This window comes from Paraphaeosphaeria sporulosa (assembly GCF_001642045.1).
Source record: "Paraphaeosphaeria sporulosa strain AP3s5-JAC2a unplaced genomic scaffold CC84scaffold_1, whole genome shotgun sequence".
Lineage (NCBI taxonomy): Eukaryota > Fungi > Ascomycota > Dothideomycetes > Pleosporales > Didymosphaeriaceae > Paraphaeosphaeria > Paraphaeosphaeria sporulosa.
The window spans coordinates 1,760,613-1,781,747 of record NW_017253360.1 but is presented as its reverse complement, the minus strand read 5'-3'; the positions used below and the strand labels follow the sequence as shown (position 1 = coordinate 1,781,747).

The following is a 21,135-nucleotide window of genomic DNA, read 5'->3' as shown; positions in this document are numbered from 1 at the left end:
CTCCATCGAGATTCGCGAATGCTATACGATAATATGGCATTTAGACAGAAGGATCTGGATAAGACGAGCTAATGATGACTGTGTTTGTTGCGTGGGGAAGCGATCGTGCGATGCATTGCAGTAGTGTTGCTCTTGTACGTGGGAGAATGCGGCTGATGCGAGGCTCAATCGTGAAAATCGCTGTACATCGAGGTTGACAAACACTTTACGCTGTCGTCTTGTAGGTTGGGGATGAGAAATCTTCAGCTCATCATTGTTGGGAAGGAAGGGCGCCAAGTGTGCACTAACACTCGTCTTCGTTGCTCACTTAGTTGTCGTAGTGTGCATGCGTCGCGAAAAGATTTAGGCTAGGGGCTGAACAACCAAGCAGTACAGTTTAGAAGAGTTGTAGTTACCCAAGAAATGAGCTCGACGCAGCTTAGCTCGGTATTTGAAAGCACCAGATACGAGGACGAAGCACATCGTGGAGTTTGAAAGTATTAAATTCATCTATTCGTTTCTAGTGCCGTATTAGAATGCTCGAGGCGGCTTTCTAGGAGTCTTTGGACTAGGTAGTGGTGGATAGTATTTCTTGTAGTACTGTCCTTCTTCCCGCTGGTCCCTCAAGAAGCTCTCTTCTGGCACGCTGATGACCTTGGATCTATGGAAGACATAGTCTGATGGCGGCCTCCTGCTCTGCTGACTGCTGGCTTCGGATCTTATATCGCTCGTGTTGTTGTCCGAGTCGAAGTCTATTATTGGCAGCACGCCTACTTCGGACAGTGATTTGGGTATTTCAGGGATCTCAGGGATACCTCTCGAGTTGCGAACCGTCCGAATGGTGGATTTTCGCCTTAGACTGGCGGAGCGCGAAGCACTGGTGGGTATCTCGATACTTCGCATGAATACATCCTTTGGCGGTTCCGGACTAGCCCGAGGTGTCGCAATGTTCAAGGGGAAACGGTTCGTTTGGGGCGATATAAGGTGTGTAGATGCTCGATCAAGCCCATAAGTAGCCAGCGGTGCGCAGTACTCTTGTTCCTTCTCCTCCTTGATGGGCATACTGGAAGACTGTGACGACATGGAGTCGAAGGCTCTCCGCTTAGAGAACCACGACATGTTTTGGAAATGCCGCTCTCCGCATGACAGGATGTCCTCGCTCTTGGTAGATCCCGCAAGCATCTTCACTATAAAGGGGTGTAGGCTGGGGAGACATGCAGTAATGATGGACAGATTCTGCGCAACTTGGATACAGAGCACGGTACGCCAGCTTTCGTAGGTGAAGTCATTGGTATGGCGTGCGTTGAAAAAGTGTAGCTGCGCACTGACAGCGGCGACGACGCTGGCATCGTCAGTAATGAACCACATATCGAATTTAGGTAAACACGTACCTGAGACGAGATAAGAATAATAGAGAAACAGACATGCGCCGACCAGCGGAGGTTCGAACGTTCCATACACAGAGGGGTATCGTGATTAGAAGAATTTCAACAACAATATTCGTGCTTCCGACGTAGTTGACCCAGCTGGAGATATCGAGGCATTTCTTTCCGTTGCCCCATCGCCACGGATCGGGCAGTGAGCACGAAAATGCAGCAACAAGCACACCGGTGGTCGTCCAGAGAGCTGTGAATGCAGCAAATCCAAGGGTCGTATAGCGTGCTATTGATCCGGGAAGAATATCCTTGATGAGCAAGCACAAAGATATCCTAGCGCACCCCATGCTCGCGATATAGAGTATACAGCTCGCATACTCAGTCTGCACAAGTTAGCATACCATTGTGACCATTGTAAATGATGACCCACCTTCTGGAATATAGTGATCTGGTTGGGATTCAGCTCGCGCATATGCTGACCCAGTACCTGTATTGACTCTATAGATACAGCAATGGTTTGACCGACGCTGAAGAGCTACTCAGGTTAGCATTGCGATGGTTAACACCAGCTCTCGCAACTCACAAAGGCTAAAACAATAAACAAATCATGTAGCCCAAATCGGCGTGTCTTGTCTTTGATCGATAGTCGCATTGTGAATCTTGCGGTGAGGACGCATATCGCAACGACTGTCAACAACCAAGACACGATATTGATAACAGTACCGCGATCCCCCGTAGGAGCAGTCCGCCTTCTCTCTAATATTTCCATCCCATGGTACATGTTGAAGTCGTCTGTTAGGATACCGATCGACGACAGCTAAGTGACCAAGATCATGTGAAGGATGCGCACCGGCCACAAGGCCAGCGAGTTCGACCTAAGTTGACGGCGCAGATGCTGGGGTGTATGGACGCTTTAGATAGATGCTGCGTGAGGCGCTCGGATCGAAGCGCGCAACCAAGTACGAACCGTGGGGTAGGCGTAGGATCCGGCAGTGTGAGCTTAATTGGCTTATGGGCTTCAGGATATAAGACGGTTACTGCGCGCATGGGGCCAGTGGGCGATCCCGACGAAAGACAGGGCTGCGTTGTAGAAGCCCGAAGCTGCCTTTAGCACGTGTGTACCACGTAATTATTGGAATCGCGAGTCATTGGGGAATAATCGTGTATCTACCGAAGCATCGACTCATCTCATCGTGGCACAGCTCATAGTGGGCCGACACACAGCCCTAGCGTACGCTGCACAGCACACCATCGGCAGGTTAGCACAGGCGGACAACGAAGGAGCAGGCATTCAGGCCCGCTTCGTATGCATGAGACAGCTGCGGACCAGCCAGACACAATCATATCGCTGAAAAGGGCTGGTGCCGCGCGACTGGAGAAACGGGAGGACAGCTTGTCTAGAGGCACCGGACTTCAAGGAGATGTGATAGTCCCCGGTAAAACCGATGCACGGACGTTTTATAAGCACCGCAGGATTGCTTTTAATAAACGACAAATCTTTTCCGCCTTGCCGAGCTTGTCAGCGTGAAGATGTGATTGGCCCTGCGCGAGAATGGAAGACGCATGGAACCAGTAGACCTTCTCTGGCCCCTTGGCGCTGTGCAGACAGCCTTCATAACGAAAGGCTGTGCTAGTCCGAAAATGACATAGCTCTGAACATCTTTCCTCCCAACATTGTGACCTGTCAGCGCTTGGACCTCAGTGTCATTACGAACAACATGCGCCGCCATCTAACGTTATCTATGAATTCGTCATCTCTACATGGGCGACAAACCGGTCTTCCACCTTTCGGTAGCGGCTCTAAGTCGTTGTGGGGAAGAGACGGCAGTAACGCGATACCCGCACTTAGAAAGTTAGTCGCTGTCTTACCGATCACCGGAAACACTTACGCCACAGCGTTTGTCCAAAGACATACCAGCCTATGCAAAACCGTCCTTGGCAATACAGAAAGCATCGTCCCTGTGCTTTGGTGGGTCTCAAGACGCCATCGGTTTGATACATCCGTCCACAACATTGAGCTGATTACGACCATCATCTATCCTGTTCTTCCGGGGAACGATAGCTAATCGAACGGAAGCAGAAACTTGCAGCTCCTACGCGGGCATAGTCAGCCGCATCATGTCTACACGCCACCAGTTCCAGAAGTTGTTGTTCCCAAAAAGGATGCCTGGCACTGAGGCTCTACACGCCTAGAGTGAAGGCGCATACAGCTGCAGATGCCGACTATGTGCACATCCAACCCGAGGGACTTCGGTCTTGACGGTGCGAGCGATGAGGGTGAAAATTAAAAGGCTGTCTGCAGCGTCGGGGCATCAAGGTGATGGATGCATCATCACAGCGGCTTACGCAGAGAATTACCTAGACTTCCAAGGCACACCTTATCACGTGGCAACTCACTGTATACTACCTTTTACAAGAGCAGATCTACGATTGTACGGCTAGGTGCCGGTCAATGTCAGAGGGGCACCCTTCATGTCAATAGACTTCGGGTGGTGGTGGGTGGTGGGAAGTGCCTGCCAATTGAACGCGTGCGCGACGCGCCAGGCGGCTCCTTCCTCCACAGCGTCCCCGTTCCAAGTATCTCACCAGCCACGTCTCGAACCGTTCCTCCTCTCCTTGAGTGCTCTACACCTGAAGGTGTAGGTTACGGCCGCCCCCGGGCAACCACAAGCATTCCATCGCCACCGATTCAGGGTTCGCCGTAGGGACCCCTTCACTGGGCGTTCTAAAAGTTTTTAAGTGGAAGCTGCGGCTCAATCTTGGAGTTGCTCAACTGCTGTCGGTGTCTTCTTCATGATGTCAGCGGTTGTCCTTCTGCCGCGATCCGTCTGGGTCTTACGATTTCCTTTTCTCTCAGAGAAAAGTACCTTATTCACGGCTTCACCTTCTTTTCCTTCCATTTCGGAGATGTCGTTAAGAGCCACAGATTGAGCCTCCGGTCGTCGCAGCCGTGCAACTCGCGAACTGGAGCGAGAGTAGCGGGCTTTAGGTAGGAGCCTCGAACGACATCAGTCGCGAACAAGGCGTCGATCCGTAACTCCAGACCGGTCCCGTCAACGCTATGTACCGATCGCCTGGCAGGGACAGTCTTCGAGATAAGCCTCGTAGAGGACGGGATAGAGCGCCTTCGAGAAGCCGTGGTAAGACGCAGCGACACTCTTGGCGTGGGCAGGTGAGCTAGGCGCCAGTATAGCAGAGACAAAAGTTCACAGTGAGGTGACCGTAGTCGTTCACCTTTCAAGCACAGGAGTCCACAATACCGCGCTCGGTCCCATGCGCCTCGTCCGGAGAGGTCCGCGGGTCAATCCAAGCCACAGTACAAGCGCTCGATGCTTGATACATACCGGCCGCGATCACGGCGTTTGAGAGAAAAGGGAGCTTCGCGCTCACCACCAAGACCTCTGCCGCATCCCCGGCAGCGATGCCAAAGTGGCCAGCGTTAAGAGTATCAGTGACCTACAAGAACGAGCACGCTTTGGCTCTAGAAGTGTTGAATCACAGACTCAGGAAGCAAGGGGACTTGCTCGATGGAAATTCTGACATCGAAGCTGAAGGTGATAGTGATGCGCCTGCCAGACCATCATTGAATGCCACACTTTAATTGCACAGCGATGCACTGGAGCCGCTGCGGAACCGGCCTGGTCTCTGACCAGACAGCGTCGTGGAATCTCAGGATGGAGCTGATCCTGAATGAAATCATCACGCTCTGTATCATAATTGTTCGTATTTCCCTTAATTATGACACGGCTACGTAGGACCTCGCACGCTTTTTCACTTTACCGAGACAGCGCCCACCGACCGTAGGTCGTTTCTTAGGACCTCACACACACGATTTTGTCACAAAGTTGTAAAGTTCTGTACCTACCTTATCGATACTCGGTTCTTCTTCAAATTCGTGGCTCACCTTCACTTTCACCTCAGCAACGGGCGCACTAACCACGCGTATCTACGCTAGAATCTCGACAGCAATGTCAACAGTATATCAAGACACCGCCTCTCTTTCAGGTCCAACTTACGTGCTGCTCAAAATCACAACGCTCTCACTACCGCTAACCAGACACACGATCTGTTGTCACGCGTTGGTAGCAACTCATAACCTCGTCTTATGCGCCGCCCTCACTTCCACATGCAAGGTACCACTTGGGCCGCCGTCGCTGCTGGCAGCCAAGTCCAAGGTAAGTGATAGGTGTCAAACCCACTGCTTCGCAAACTTTGCTAACCTCACATGAAGCGCCGGCGAGCGCTGTCGTTCCCACTAGCAAGAAATCACAGCTTTCCGCTATAGCCAATGATGGTCAGAATTCAACCGCCGCAAAGGTCAAGTCGCGCTCTGCCAATGCGTCCGACGCAAATAGCGATGTCCCGAAAAAAGATGTGACGGCCGGTACAAAGTCTACCATCGTCGCTGTTCTCGAAAAGACGTCGACTCAGAAGAACAACCACAAGGAAAAGGAGTCTGCTGTAGTCTCCAAGCCTCCCAATGCAATTGAAGAGCAGATTCAAAAGGCACCGGACGCCGTCACATCCTCTGTCGTCGGAGCGTCGCACACATTAGGTGCTAATAAGAAGAAGAAACTCTTGGTCAATGCTCCAGAGTCAACTGTCGGCAACTTGTCCCCCCATTTGAAGATAACAAGCCAGGACAATGTTACAGACTCATCTCTGCCTGTCGCAAACGAGGTATCCATTACCCCTATCAAGAAAAGGAACAAAATCAAGATGTGGAAAGCCGGTCACAAAGTCAAAGACGCCAAGAAGGTGGTACATGAGGTAGCGAAGAGTACTTTGAAGCCTTCGGGTGTCATCAATGGCGCCGACCAACAAGTCTTCGACTCCAATGTACACAACCCGGCAAACAATGCTATGACGGCGAACAAGTCGGATGCTGTCCTAGCTGAACCCGATCGCAAGGGTCTAGAATATACCTCGATCGTTGAATGTGTGCACGTATCTACGGCTGTCTCGGAGGCGGCTCTTGCATCCGATGCGTCGGCCTTCGACACTCCGACGCCCGCAGCCTTGCCTCTGGTTGAGACTGAGCTCTTGGAGCAGCCTAAGCACAGCGCTCACGCTCACAAGAACAGTGACTCTACGGAACTCTCAGTCCATACCGTGCAAGACGCAGGAATCGCACGAACTCGGTCGGTGGTATCACGCAAACGTATAACCCACCACGACGTTGAGACATACGTCGTGAGCCTCGGTCTTCCTGGCATCTCGTTCGACGAATTCGGTGTCTGCATCGCATCTGATGCTCCCGATTGGGTTCGCGGTCGCGTTGCTCGTAGGGTATACTGGCTTGTTTCGGACTTCAAGGCGGGTAAGACTGCGACAGAGATTGATATAGCTACCGAGCTTGAACTCGAGAAGAAGGAGAAAACACACTTTCATCAGGCGGTATGGGATCGCCTATTCCTGATCGAAGACTGGAGGAATCCGATCAGCGACCAAGAACGCCTCGACTTAGAGCCCATGATGCGGGAGTTTGATATGAAGCTCGCCGCCAGACTAATTTCTGACTCTCCCTCCACAAAGGTGGACGATAAAGTTGGAGAGGAGAAGCCCCTGGACAAAGTCGATACTTACTCGTCTTCGTTGCTGTCCATTGGGGAAGTCGAGTTCCAACCCCCAGTTCACCAGCAGACCAACTTTCAACAGGATCATAGCAACAACGACACTCAAGTGCTGCGGCCTAATTTCCGGTTACCCTCTCAAGAACTGCCTCCGGCGAACCGTGTTGTCCCCGGTCTTCATTCGTCTTTCAAGGCCACAGCGAATGACCACTCTTATCTTGTACCTTTCATGCTGGATCCGTCACTCGAAACATCTTCACTGCAAGAGAACGGTCAAAACTCTCCGCAGCACCATCGACCAGCAAGCAGGCAGCTTTGCCACAACTTCGCCAACGGCTACTGCTACTACAGAACAGCCTGTCACTTCATACACGCTGGCCCCGGTGAGGTTCAAGCCGTTGCTGGCCCAAGCCAAGGAAATCCGCAGGAGCACAACCAGAACCCTCGTCGACAACGCCAGTCGAAGAGCACGCAGCCCTGCCGCAATTACGTGAAAGGCTACTGTCCTTACGGAGCGACCTGTCATTACGTGCACATTCATCATGGTGAATATCAAGCCGTTGCTGAATCGTGCCGACAGGATTCTACGTATGACGTGTTCGACTTCTCGCGTTCTGTGTCGCGGTCATCAAACAACAGGGGTACGGCAGGTCGTCTGAATTCTCAGTCGAACGACCGGAGACAATCAACGCGTGCACCTTCTTCAAATGCCCGTGTGTCAGGGTACTCGAAGACGAGGGCGCGACTTACACCAGACTCACATAGCTCGACCCAGGGCTCGGCTAGGGGATCTCGGCCCAACAAAACTCCCCAAAAGAAGAAGAAAGATGAACCCAAGCACAAAGGCGGCAAGAAGTCACAAAACGTGAACCACTGAAGGTTCTCCCGATGCCGTGCGATTTGGTGATAAGGGCCTGAGCGTCGCCGATTCTTGCCGATTCTTGCCACGCTCCAAGCGAAGCACCACAGTGTAATGCGGTTCGTCCTTGAACACTGTAAGACGGGTAGGGTTTGCATTATTCGATTGACCGATCGAGTCACTTTTTCTCTTGGGGCTTATTAGTCCTGGCAGTAATATGGAAATTTCTTCTTGGAGAACGCTACGTGTCTGATATTCAGGTACTGCTCGAGTTCATGTCTTGTTTCTGCGTTAATCTCGCCCGCACAGTAGCGTAACAGGTTCCAATTCGGTAATGGTGTACTAATATCCCTATCTGTTTACTTCTGTTCACTGTAGAGAATTTGTTGTGGAGTTGTTGAGCCTATCGTGCCAACTTTCATCAGTCATGCCACAGAGACTTGTTTCTGGCAGCTCCGGTCGAGTGAAAGAGCTTGATCCAAATCTCGGAACTCTCCAAGTTGGCTGACTGGAGACTTGAGGATCGGCCTCTGATCTTGAATACTCCATAGTGTTAGGCAATCCCAACGTGGTACACTTGGAGGATAGCAACGACAGTAGGCCAGCCGACAGAGGACTTGCTAGTAACAGCCCGGCACCTGAAAGCGAGCAGAACACCAAGGTGATTTCAAGCATGGTATTGAGTTGTAGATTGTCAAACCGGTACATAAGGCTATCCAATCACTCTACTTCCTGTTATGCAGCATCTAGCATGTTGCTCTCTTGACCTTCTTGAATCCCTGCTTCTGAACCTGAGCTTTCGCTGCAGCAATCGTAGCCTGAGCGTTCGGGTCCTGGAAGCCACATCCGTTCTTTCCGTTCTGGAATTGTGCGGCCTCGGCACTGCAGACTCCCTTGCCGGAGGCGTCGGCACAGCATGCGGAAGAGCAATCGGCATTGCTGACACATCCACCAGTAATGAACTGGGCGCCGTTGCCGGCTCCGACATTTTTGGCGCCGGCGACGTTGGGCGTGATCTGTGCGAAGGAAAGGGCGGCAACTAACATTGCCATTAGTAGGGAGGACAAGATATGGCATCTATGTAATGACGTACAGGCCAAAACGGTGGCGATGGTGAAGCGCATTTTGATGACTGAGATTCGAATTCGTGAAATATAAAAAATTGTATATAAAGCGTTTGAACGGACGATTAAAATCAGATGGTATAAATGAACGACGCCGGGTCGGTATGCTGTCACAGACGCAAGAAGTGAAAGGTTGATGGAACAAAGTAGATGGTCGCGATGAATGTCTCGTCTCAACGCAGCCTGCAATCCTTATATACCAGCCCATCGCCACGCATGGTCATGCTTTGCTGCCTCAGGTCTCTCTATCCACACTACATCCTTCATATGGATCCTTACGTAGAGTGTGTGATCAGCTGCTGTCGTGATGGCAACAGGCACGTCCAAGGCTTCGCTGGTGGCACAAGACGTTGCAGAGAGTACCGCATGTCGTAATTCGGTGTTTCGATAGCGTGCCTGATAAGTCGGTAGAATATGCGCAAGCAATGCACGGTGGTGAGCGACCAATCGCGCGATGGCTTGTGTGGCGCATGATCCATGCGGGGATGGAGCACACGGCGTTTCGTATTTGCGGCGTGCCGAATCGCATACTTCCGAATCGAAGCGAGCCACTAATCGTGAACTTTGGGCTACGCTGCTTGTAACGATGAGCCATCTGTGCTTGTATTATTCGGCCAGCTTTCGTGTATTATATGTCTGCGGGAGCAGAAAAGAAGGTCGATTGCGTATGCTGCCTATTAGTATTTATCTTTGTTAACACATTGAAAAACATGAAACGATACCGAGACAAATTCTCATGATACTTCACGAGGAGCTTCTGCCTATATCTGGGAGCCGAACGTTGTAAATTGCGAAAAATCATGGTGTATGCTAATGGAAAGCGCTAATTCAAAAGGGCGAACCGCACTCCTGCACCCTCCGGCTCAATTAGACGACCTACATGACATCAGGCTTCAAAGCTCAGACACCGGGCCAATAATTTTGATATGCAAGATGTCGGAAGTTACCATAGGTATTCCATGCTCTGGTTCCATATATAGCTTTTGTTCAATGATTCTCCGAAATGACGCATCACTTTGAAGCTTCCATGCCCTCCAAAGATGTGACTTGTTGTGAAAGGAGGGCGCAATAAGAAGTTCGAGACCTCAGACTAGAATGTCACGTTGGACTTGCAGCTAAAGGTCTGCGCAAGCTTGTGCCTAAAGGCCTCCTCCACATCAGGGAAGATGGACTAACCAACGTATTACGGGCAATCAGTACCTTCCACCACGGCCCAGTCCTACGGAGCACAAGGTTTCTCGAACTTTTCCTGGACATGTTGGACCCATTTAAATCTGTGCCACAAAGCAGCTATGTAGTGTTGCTTCTTCTAATTGATAAATTGGGAATTACCTTGAGTACCGTCTAGTTGCTACTTCTCCACAGGAAAGGTGAAAAAGGATTGATGGCGCTACAGTGCAGCTCGAAAGAGTCAAGCTGACGCGCGGTAGCAATGTACGCGTATACTAGGGCAAAGAAACACTGGGCGGCAGTCATTAAATGCATTTGAATGAGCAGCAGTGATTTGAGAACTATTTTCCTCTCGTTGCGATAGCCTCCGACCAGCGCGGTGCGTCTGCTTTAGTCTTGACGTCGTCAGACTGCTCTTGTTCCTAGAATTGTATTTTTAGAGCCGTAGATCCTAATTAGGGTTTACTTAGATTCTTTTAGGGGTGCATAGGAAGGAGAACCCCAGCGTATGCGGTATCGCATGTGTGAGTGAATCGCAGTCTTCTCCAGCACGAAAATTTCAATCCGAAGAAGCGATAGCGGATGAAGTGCGCTCTGAAACCTTCAATACATGTTGATTGCTCTTTATACTCTGCCAAGAAGAAAAGTGATAGTACATGTTTCCCTTTGGTGCCTGGATGGACTGGACAGAAAGGATCTAGTTCTTGAGAGAAGGGGAAAGGGTGGTTTGAATTGTCAGTGAACCGCTTGAGGAGACTGTGAACGATGAACGCCCGCAGAAATGCTTTGCAATGCTAATGTGGGGATGCGACCTACTTCTTCTCTCACCTGTCAAAAATCACTTCAATCACAAGCCAATTCCCCTGTCAAGCCCTCGCCTCGTCTTCTTCTATCGCTTCATAGCCCTCTCTTTCGGGCACCTCCAACCCCATGAGCAAGCCCAACGCAACCAGGAATAACAAACCCGCCACAATATACGGAAGCCCAATCCACACCTCCTGCCTCTGCCGGAGACCTACAGCGTATAGCCACGCATAGATCGGACCACTGACGGAGCCGCCGATCGCGCGGAGCATAGTGATGGCCGAGTAGATCATGCTGATGTCGCGGGTGGGCACCATCTCGGTTGCTAGGGAGCGGAGGAGAGAGTCCTGGCCTGCGCCCATGGCTATGATCACGACGCCTGTATGAGAGTCAGTGGGTGTGTGTCTTATCTGGTAGTAACAAAAGAGAATCAAGAGAGTCGCGTACCAAGAATAGCAACAGCTGCAACAGGCGCAAACCCTAAACACAGCTGTCCCACCGCAAGCGCCAGCAGACTCCATCCCGCAACATTCTTATCTTTCATGGCGGGCGAGAGGTTCTGAAATCGCACAGGCAAGGTCGCGGTAAGAAGTGGGAGGAAGAATACGAGCATGAGCAGCTCTACGCTCATCTCAAGCGAGTTCAGGAAGCTGGCCTGGAGGGTGGGAGTAAGCGCATATCCTTGAGCGTGGAGGTCACGGCGAACACTTACATCTGAGAAACTCCACCCGAACCGTTTCGACACGTAGATCGCCAGCATAAGCGGGCCCGCGTCGAAGCCCAGCTGGCACAGGAACACTAGTCCCAGCATCGCCACAACCTGCTTGTTCCCCAGGAGCAGCGTGGCAACGTCTTTCAGCGCTTTAGCCGTACGTCTTATTTTTGCCTTCCACCCAGCATCCCTCCCGCTCGAACCCACAGGCTTCCTCCCCGCCTCGACAGTCTGATTCGGTATCATCGCCGCTGCGACAGTCCCAAGAACAAGACTTCCCAGTCCCACCGCCCACGGCAAATAGTCATTCACCCTCATCATGAGCCCGCTAGTGGCATATCCCACAATGCTAGCAGCCACGCCCGCCGCCCTGCTCCGGAAAAACATCCTCGTTCGGTCCTCAGCACTCACCACATCGACGATAATCACATGTAGTAGCGTAATAATGGTCGTGAACCCGCCCCCCACACAGCTAAACACGAAATGCAGCCATATCAGCCGAATAGGAAAGACATTCGGAAACCACGTCACCAGGAAGGGCCACCCATCTTCCAGAAAAACGCCAAAGATCGCAATCGCCAGAATCAACGAGTGCCCATACCGGTCCGCCAGCGCCGCGAACGGAATCGCAAGCACACTCGGAATGATAATCGACAGTCTTTCAATCCCGCCCAGAAGTGCCAGCTCCTCCTGCACGGGCGCTGCTTTGCAGTCGTGTGGGCCCGCACCTGTGCTTGGGGAGCTGTAGTACTGCTGGCAGACGATGGCCTCGTAGATGGCGATGCGGGGCGCGGGCTGCACTGTCTCGCCAAACAGAAACAAGAACGACGTGATGTAGATTAAGGGGACTGTGTATTTTGTGCGGGTCATCTTGTCTGGCCAGAAGGGTCTTGAACCCTACGCAGAGGGGAGGGGAGGTTGGACTGGCGGAGGTGGTGAAGTTCGGAAAAATCTTATCTGATGAGATGAGGCGCCAGTGGACTGAATGCGGTTAGACTGCCGCAGATCTGTTCAAGTCCTCTCAATCACGCAGTGAGGTAACGTAGACTGCATGTTTCTCAGCAATAATTTGTGACGGAAACAAAGGAACCCGGCTTCCGTGTTTTCCTCGAGCAACAACGCTCACAGATCCTAAATACCAGAGTTGATTGTGCCAGAGTCAATCACAACATCACTTCACGCTTCCTATTCGCCCCGTTGCACGAAGTACAACATCACAACTCAGAACTGAGCGTAGCAGCGTAGCGACTAATGAGATCTTCGACTGCAGCACACCGAAAATACTCACTTGATACTTTGTATTCATGATTCCGCAAAGTAGGCAGGACATAGACATGAAGGGCATCAAAGGAGCATATATCTGTGGCCATGGTATTACGATAGATACGCCCTCATCCTGTGGACGCCAGCAACCGCACCAAGCATGAATCATTTTTCCAAACATATGAGTTCTAGGCATAGGTTTAGCAATGGAAAATATGTTCGTCCCGGGACACTATGACTTACGTGATTGAACAAACTCAAGTCGACGTAGCCTTATGAACCGGACCTGTTGCGTGCTCTTCAGCATCATCGCGGTACATAATATCCTCATCATCCATGGCACGTTGCGTTTGATAGTTTTTGTTGAAGAGCACCTCCATGTCTTCGAGACTACGCTGGCTAGTCTCAGGGTACAGAAGCCCTGTCTCTGGTAAGTAATCGTGCCACAGCCATGTCCAGCTTTGAGATCACTCACATATGAGGACTGCAGACACCAAATTCGTGCTCATGAAGATAAAATGCGTCCTGGAACCGATCTTTTCCATGCCGATGGGCCAGGTCTGGGATGAGATGATAGAGCCAATGGAGCTGCCTGACGCAGCAATATTCAGACCGCGAGCTCTGAAGTTGGTCGGGAAGATCTCAGAGCCGTACACCCAAGCAGCTGGTCCAAATCCGATGGAGTAGCCAAAAGTGTACATGAAGATGAAGAAAATGCAGACGTAATCAGCTGCGTGATTGATGTTGTTAGGATATGCCAGTGGCAGTGCACCGTTCACCTGAAGCGAGTCAGCGACCACTGCAGCAAGCTTCAGCATGGGACTTACCAGTAAGGCAAGGCTCATAACGAGACAGGAAACGACCAGTGTCAGTCTCCGACCAAACCTGTCGACGAGCCAAGTGTCGATCACCGTACATCCAACCTTCAAAGTGCCTACGCTCATGGGGAAAGGAATTAGCTCAGTCACCAGGGTGCAGCTGTGTACAAAGGGTCTCTATCTGAGACACTTTGCAGCGAGGCCTTACGTACTCTCGATACCCCCGATCATGAGGGTCAGCTTGCGCTCAATGCCGAGGCTCATGAAAATGGACGGCAGATAGTACTTCATAGAAGTGTTTCCACACATCTGCGCCATGAACTGCAGGAGCGCTGCGCGCCATAAGCGATTGAAAAGAGGTCGATTGCTGAAGAGTACAGTCCATCCTTGATTGGTGGCAATGCGGCGGCTCCGTACGTCATGTTCCATTTCTTCGAGCTCGACAATAACACGCTGATCAGTGGGGCTCAAGGCCCGCAACCAGGCGAGACTTCGTTTGGCAGCATCGCCACGTCCCCTCTCTAGGAGCCATCTAGGACTGAACGAAATGTCAATGCATATATTACGGTCGAAAGGGGTGGAACATACGTTTCTGGGCATAGAAATACTCCAAGGAGGAATACAGACTCCGGGATGAACTGCAACATCATTGAGACACGCCAACCGTAGTACGTTCCACGTGAGGATTCCCAGTGGCTGATGCCGTAACCGACCCTGACACAGTCAATCTTGTTGAACACTGCAGGAATGACTCCGGTGTGCTTACCAGAAAGCGATGGCCAATCCAGCGACGAGGCCAACGTGGTTGATGACCACGTATCGTCCTCGATGCTTCGCGGGTGATATCTCACTGTTCAATGTCAGCCCTTGCAATCTAACATCATAGAAGCAGTACCTCTGGTATAGCGGAACGGATGTAGACACAATGGCAAGCCCCACACCGCACACTATGCGGCCAGCTATCATCATGGCAACACCATGATCTCCTTTTGCAGCCGTCTGAATAGCAGCTCCAACCGCTGTTGTTAAAACTCCGGTCGCTGCAGCTACTCTCCTTCCGAATCGGTCTGCGAGCGGATGCGAAACAAAAAGATAGCTGAGCCACGTGCCAAGGTAGTATATCGAGGTGATGAGGCCGGTAATCGTCTTGTTTGGCTTATGGAGGGATTTGATGAAACCAGGATGAACGTATATACTAGCCATGATTCCTAGTAGGGCGCATTAGCTTCCGGTCTTTGCGCAAGCCGATAGGGCGTGTGGGAAATATCTACCGATGTTATATCTTACGTCTTGTTAGCTGAATCAAGGCGAAATACGGTCTCACATACCCCCATGCCAGAGAAGCCAGTCCGAAAAAGAGACTGACAGTTAAAAGGCGGACGGAAGCCTTCTTCGGCAAGCTGGCAGCCGTAGCCGCTGATGCAGTTGCCATGCCGTCAAATGTGGGCGACAAGAGAGGCTCGGCGCTGTTCTCTCTCGATGTTGCTGCAGGTATAAGTTAGACCAGCGGAGCCCTTCAGTACTTGAGGTGAGCTCACACTCGCGCCGTAATGTATGTTGCGTCGAGAGTGGCGTTCGGGTCGCCATGTTCCCCCACGAGTTTGGGCGAGACCGGCAGTTCGGCGACGAATAGCGAGAGTCTGGGGCAGGAAGCCACGATGCAGTCCTCGTATTGACAGCTCGAGTTGGGGAAGGAGCAGCGACCCGGCAAGTGTTTCCTCATCCAACAACGCAGAACAGAGTTGTCGACCAGCCGGGGCACCGCGTGAGGGCACCTGCATGCTTCAAGCGAGCTGATCAAAACAACACCCCGCCGCAATCAAGGGTAGCTGCAAGCTGCAGCGGGCGCAGTACGCAAAATGCGAACTGTGATCACAGACACGATTTCTCTCTGCGCCCATGATCGCATATCTTGAATCGCATCGAACGAGCAAAAGACTCCAGAAGGAGGTCCTATCACGGCATGACATTCTCGTCAGGAGAAGATCTGTGCTGGTCATGTCGACGGGTTTGGGATGGGAAACGCCCTGCCCATTTGAGCTTAGTCTGCCATTGTTCGCCCCGCGTCCCTCGAGTCGCAGCATACTCCATCGCCCTCCACCTCCCAGATCCAGCGACGATACGGAGGCAAGAAGTGGCAGTTTGACCTGGTCGCTCAAGTATATAGCAAACAGCTTTGCGCAGACCTACGTGCAAACAGCGCCCTAGAGGCTGTGTCTCCGCATCAAGGCCCACCCTGGAACCCTTGACTTAGCATGCTCTCAACCTGCCCGTTTCGCCTCGGTAAGTGGATTGGTAAGTGACTTGGTTGGTTTTGCCTATCATGCTCCATGGATGTTTATGGCTAATTGCATTGCGGAGCAGGCCACGGTGCTACACGAACGAATCAGCGCTCCCTCAAAGAATTATTCGACCAATGACTCCTACCTTGGCGCCCTCTGTGATACATGATCGCCCGGCACTCTCCCAGTTCCATTTAATTCTTACTCCGCTCAATTGACACCTTTACACAAGATTGGACAGCGCGGTGTTTTGGGAAGGCACTTAATCCGACCAAATTGGATTGAGTGACTCTTCAATCAAGATGATGGAATCGCCATGGAGTCTGTGCGAGTCAAACCGGGTGAGAGGGAGGCTCAGAAAAGCTGCGTGGCTCCTGCAAGGGATGGTTGCGCCTTCCCACCCAGCGTCATAGGCCTCAAGAAATCCAGCACGGTAGACGCGTGAGAGCAACCATCCACTCAACCTCCGATCTGCATCGGCATTCTTTTCTCGATGAGCAATCGATAATCATATCCATAAGCCATGAGCGCCAGAGCAGGCGTCGAAGGAGTTGGGCTGTTGGAAGGTGCGTCCCATCATCCTCTGGAAGTGAGTCTGCCTGCTGATTCACATCCATTTCAGTGGAACATCAACGTGAGAAAGCTCTCAACCCCCTACAGTCAGAAGTAAGTGGCCATGAGAATCGAACAAAGTCCACGTATACTCATAACAGCGCGAAGGACAGTGTGGTGGAAGGGAAGGTTACTTGGCGAAACCTACCACAGAAGAAACAGCTGCTGTTGTTAGCACTATGTCGTCTATCCACGCCCCTCTCGAACGCTTGTCTACTGCCATATCTTTACTACCTAGTCAAATCAATCCTGTCGGATCCGGAACACCCTTCGGCTCCGCAGCAGATTTCGCGCTTGACGGGGCTGTTGGTCGCCGCATACCCTTTGGGTCAGATGTCGACATCTATGATCTGGGGCAGACTGTCGGATCATTACGGTCGCAAACCAGCTATCCTTCTGGGGCTGTTCGTCAGCGTCACCGCAAACCTTGCGTTCGGGTTCTCGAGAACAATAGGGATGCTGCTGTTCTGGCGGGTGCTGGCCGGCATGGCAAATGGTATGCTGGGCGTGATGCGGACAATGACGGCAGAAATCGTGAAAGACCGAAAGTATCATACACGAGCTTTTCTGGCTTTGCCGGTCGTTTTCAACTCGGGGCGCGTTGCGGCACTGGCAATCGGCGGTTGTTTAGCGGATCCAGTCAAGAACATCCCATGGTTATTCGGGCCTAGAGGGCTGTTCAACTTCTACCACCACCCAGAGGGAGTAAGTCTTCACGAGACATCCTCGCTTGCGTTCACTGATAATTCGATCCAGGTTGCCTGGGCACTTGTTTATCCATATGCCCTCCCCGCGCTATTCAATGGGGCTGTTCTAGCTACGTGCCTAATACTTGCTTTCCTTTGGCTGAAAGAGAGTCTCCCCTCGAGAGAAAACAGCTGGGATCCCGGCCTTGTTGTCGGCAGGGTGATCTCCAATTTGTTCACAAAGAAGACGCGAAGACTTAGATCCGGCTACTCCGCAATCCAGATTGAGGAGAACCAGTCGTTATCTGCTAATCTACTGACCACTGAGTCTGGTTCGGGGTCGTCAACTCCGATCCGAGCCAAACCTGCGTCACGTCGGTCAGGGCTTCGTGGCATCTGGACACGTCCTCTCGTCAAGACCCTCATTGCCTTTGGCCTGCTCCCACTGCACAACGCGACCTTCCTCCACGTTTTTCCAGTGTTTCTCAGCATGCCCACTGCTCCAAATTCCAATGCTACAATTGTTCGCTTTACCGGCGGCCTCGGTCTCGCCTCCCCTACCGTAGGTCTTTACCTCGCCTCATTCGGCATCTGTGGGATCCTCCTGCAGCTCTTCATCTACCCGCGCATTCAGAAGTACGTCGGCAATCTTGGAGTGTTCCGTATAGCGAGCGCTATCTTTCCGGCTGCGTATTTGCTAGCGCCATACCTAACCCTACTCTCGGGACACAACACCGCCCAATGGGTCGCGATGGCGACAGTACTTTTCTTACAAGTGATGGGAAGGACAATGGCTATGCCCAGCAGTGTCATTCTTCTAACGGAAGCTGCGCCGCGACGAGACGTACTAGGCACTGTGCATGGCGCCGGGAGTACCTTGAGCGCTCTCTCGAGTGCGGTAGGTCCTGTCATCGGCGGCATGCTTCTGGCCAAAGGCATAGATATTGGCGTCATTGGTCTTGTATGGTGGAGTTGGCTCCTGCTGGTCGCGCTTGTAGCTCTCGGATGGAGTTGCGGTCTAGAGATTGAGGAAAAGGGTGAAGAAGCTAAGCTTGAAACCCAGCTTGAATAGCCGCGATCTCTGTAACCCTTCTGAACATTGCTTTGCAACGGAGAAGGAATCGATAGTATTCTAACGCGAAAACACATTCCTATCGATCACTGCTGGTAGAGTTGCTCTGTTTTCCGACGAACGAAAAAGTGTGGCTTCTTTCATTGTTACTGCTAGGAAGTCTCGTATCTCAGCGCCCCCACACGCAAAGGCCAAGATACGCCCTACATACGCCGCCTTCTAACATAGTAAATTGTAAGTTGCGAGCAAGAAAGTTATGTATTCTCTTAGTGGCAGGAAAAGGCGCAAGCCCCCGCGCGCCGGCTCCCCACGTTTTCCCGCTAGTCTTACACCTGCAACCACTATCGCAGCTCACCATTGTTGCTAAAGAACGACGCAAAGATACCGCAAAGTATCAAATTAATTTTACGCGCATGAGGGTTGTCTCTCCAGTGGATGGAAATGCTCTTCTCAGGTCCAGGGTAGCAGCCTATGAAATCCGGCAATGCTAGATTCGCTCGGAAGCCTTGTAGAGATGTTCGCATGCACATTCATTCCACGGCGCCTCCCGGATCGGAAAGCGGAGGCGCGATGTCAACGCAGGTCTCACGGCATTCACCATATTCGTACTTAAGCTTTGCTCTATCAGCACCGTGCTCGCGCGAAGTTACTTCTCCATCTACACTGGCCGCGACCAGCTCATGACGAGCGACCACACACCATGACCTCCTTCCTCATCCGCGACGTCCAAGTCTTCACCGGCGAAGACACCATCCCAAACGGCTATGTCCATGTATCTGATGGCAAGATCAAAGCAGTAGGGCCCATGTCCGCCATCCCCGAGCTCTCGATCCCGACGCACTCTCGACCAGGCCACACCCTCCTGCCCGGCCTGATCGACGCGCACATCCACGCCGACATGGCGAACCCAACAGCCCTCCCCCAGGCCCTCCGCTTCGGCGTCACCACCGTTTGCGAGATGCACAACGAGCTCGCGAACGTGGTGAAGCTCAGGAAACAAGCGCGTGAACCCGACACGGCGGCGTACAAGACCGCGGGGCAGGCCGCAACCATCGAAAACGGGTGGCCGATCCCCGTCATCACGGCGCACGACAAGAGCGCCGAGACGGCGGCCGAGATCGCAAAGTGGCCGAAGCTGTCCTGTAGAGAGGACGTGGTCGAGTATCTAGACTGGATGGAAGCAGAGATGCAGCCCGATTACATCAAGCTGATGCACGAGTCTGGGACGAGCATGGGGTGGCCTTTAGCCAAACCCAGCGTCGGCCTCCAGCGCATCATCGTCGACGAGGCCAGCAAGAGAGGCCACCTCACCGTCGCGCATGCTACCTCGTTGCAGGATACGCTGGAGGTGCTGGAGGCGGGGGTGCATGGGCTCACGCACACCATCTGCGACCAGCCGCCGACGCAGGAGCTCGTGGATGCGTATAAGCGGCGGAATGCGTGGGTGAATCCGACGCTGGCGACGATGGGGAGTCTCACAGGCGAGGGGAGGGAGCTGCAGGATCGGTTTGCGCATGATCCGCGCGTGAAGGGACTCATCGACGAGTCTGCAGTACATAATTTGTGCAACTGCATGGGTTTCGCGGCGCAGCATGGGAAAGTCGAGTATGCGTACGAGAGCGTGCGGATGCTGAAGGAGGCTGGTGTCGATATCCTGTGGTGAGTTGCCTTATCTACGAGACCTGATGAGCAGGCTTCATGTCTGACTATGCACAGCGGCAGCGACGCTGCCGGTCCCGCGGTTGGCACGGCCTTCGGCCTATCCATGCACCAGGAGCTGTACGTCTACGTCCACAAGATCGGCATGACGCCCGCCGAGGCACTCCGCTCGGCGACCAGCCTTGTTGCGAAGCGCTTCAAGTTTGCGGATCGCGGGAGACTGGCCGAGGGCCTGAATGCGGATTTGCTGCTCGTAGAGGGCGATCCTTTGGCCGACATTAATGCAACGTTGAACATCCGGGGGGTGTGGCGTGAGGGCCGGATGTGTAGTGTTCATCAGGGGAAGTTGGAGGAGTGAGATGATTAGGATGGTGGAAGGGGATGTAGCTGGACTACGTTGAGCGCTCGGACAGGTGGTGCGGATGAAGGTAGAGGCATTATTGTTCGCAAGGATGCTACTAGAATTTACTCTTGTTTCTCGTCACGGTCAGGGTGGGCAGGGCGCCCGCTTGCGTCACAGTGAGGGTTGATGCTGCGCCCCGGTGTTTTCACTGTCAGTGTCGACGCCAGGCAGGAAGATGGCGAGACGGGATTGCTAGTGGTGGAAGGCTTGACTGACGATGAAGATGGCGCGGCAGAAGAAGGGGGTGAGACCGAAGAGGAGGAGCTGGAAACGTTGTCGTTGTACCCAGGCATGGAGTAAATTGGTCCAGGGGAAGTGGATGGCAGTACCGAAGAGGACGGACTGGGGATGCTGTATCCTGGGGTCGGAGAAGACGGCTTGCTGGAAGAGTGTCGAGGAGAGGAAAATGACTTAGTTGCCGGGAAAGAGGTAGAGCTTGCAACGTTATAGCTTGGAGTTGAGGATGACGGGGTGATAGAAGATGAGGGCTTGGCTGAAGAAGATGGTTTGACAGAAGACGATCGGACGGCCGAAGATCGCGGCAAGGTACTGATGGGTGTGTCAGTTGAGAAGTACGGCTCTCATCATCTGAGACGTACCATAGTCAGAATCGTATCCGTTGCCATATCCCGTGTCGTACTGGGCCTCGGCAGCGGCTAGCATGGCAAGAGTAACCAATGCGTGGAACTTCATCTTGACGAATTGTTGTAGCGAGTGATAAGTCCATTAGTTTCAAGGCTGCA

General features: G+C 52.5%; 7 protein-coding genes across 7 annotated transcripts; 3 read left to right on the top strand and 4 right to left on the bottom strand.

Annotated features, from left to right (window-relative positions):
• Positions 1–510: 510 nt before the first annotated feature.
• CC84DRAFT_1211416 (uncharacterized protein) lies at positions 511–2,007 on the bottom strand (the record flags this gene model as incomplete). The annotated part of the gene is made up of 4 exons (XM_018182379.1): positions 511–1,321; positions 1,371–1,738; positions 1,786–1,890; positions 1,939–2,007. The coding sequence occupies 4 exons, from the start codon at positions 2,005–2,007 to the stop codon at positions 511–513; spliced, it is 1,353 nt and encodes a 450-aa protein (XP_018042143.1).
• Positions 2,008–5,481: 3,474 nt separating this feature from the next.
• On the top strand, positions 5,482–7,805 carry CC84DRAFT_1211415 (uncharacterized protein; the record flags this gene model as incomplete). Its single annotated transcript, XM_018182378.1, has 2 exons — positions 5,482–5,530; positions 5,587–7,805. The coding sequence occupies 2 exons, from the start codon at positions 5,482–5,484 to the stop codon at positions 7,803–7,805; spliced, it is 2,268 nt and encodes a 755-aa protein (XP_018042142.1).
• Positions 7,806–8,496: 691 nt separating this feature from the next.
• CC84DRAFT_1254174 (uncharacterized protein) lies at positions 8,497–8,966 on the bottom strand. Its single transcript, XM_018184440.1, has 2 exons — positions 8,881–8,966; positions 8,497–8,826 (listed from the first exon to the last, which is right to left on the bottom strand). The coding sequence occupies exons 1-2, from the start codon at positions 8,909–8,911 to the stop codon at positions 8,534–8,536; spliced, it is 324 nt and encodes a 107-aa protein (XP_018042141.1). The 5' UTR covers positions 8,912–8,966; the 3' UTR covers positions 8,497–8,533.
• Positions 8,967–10,947: 1,981 nt separating this feature from the next.
• On the bottom strand, positions 10,948–12,467 carry CC84DRAFT_1211413 (MFS general substrate transporter; the record flags this gene model as incomplete). Its single annotated transcript, XM_018182377.1, has 3 exons — positions 10,948–11,264; positions 11,333–11,540; positions 11,598–12,467. 3 exons carry the CDS (start codon positions 12,465–12,467, stop codon positions 10,948–10,950), a joined length of 1,395 nt encoding a protein of 464 aa, XP_018042140.1.
• Positions 12,468–12,764: 297 nt separating this feature from the next.
• Positions 12,765–15,343, bottom strand: CC84DRAFT_51075 (general substrate transporter). The gene is made up of 9 exons (XM_018186567.1): positions 15,007–15,343; positions 14,950–14,960; positions 14,445–14,886; positions 14,267–14,392; positions 13,891–14,216; positions 13,688–13,794; positions 13,336–13,639; positions 13,104–13,281; positions 12,765–13,048 (listed from the first exon to the last, which is right to left on the bottom strand). The coding sequence occupies exons 1-8, from the start codon at positions 15,108–15,110 to the stop codon at positions 13,118–13,120; spliced, it is 1,584 nt and encodes a 527-aa protein (XP_018042139.1). The 5' UTR covers positions 15,111–15,343; the 3' UTR covers positions 12,765–13,048; positions 13,104–13,117.
• A 1,140-nt stretch (positions 15,344–16,483) lies between these two features.
• On the top strand, positions 16,484–18,330 carry CC84DRAFT_1211411 (MFS general substrate transporter; the record flags this gene model as incomplete). The annotated part of the gene is made up of 4 exons (XM_018182376.1): positions 16,484–16,526; positions 16,583–16,626; positions 16,681–17,277; positions 17,329–18,330. 4 exons carry the CDS (start codon positions 16,484–16,486, stop codon positions 18,328–18,330), a joined length of 1,686 nt encoding a protein of 561 aa, XP_018042138.1.
• A 427-nt stretch (positions 18,331–18,757) lies between these two features.
• Positions 18,758–20,451, top strand: CC84DRAFT_1159223 (uncharacterized protein). Its single transcript, XM_018177174.1, has 2 exons — positions 18,758–19,989; positions 20,047–20,451. The coding sequence occupies exons 1-2, from the start codon at positions 19,031–19,033 to the stop codon at positions 20,345–20,347; spliced, it is 1,260 nt and encodes a 419-aa protein (XP_018042137.1). The 5' UTR covers positions 18,758–19,030; the 3' UTR covers positions 20,348–20,451.
• Positions 20,452–21,135: the final 684 nt, after the last annotated feature.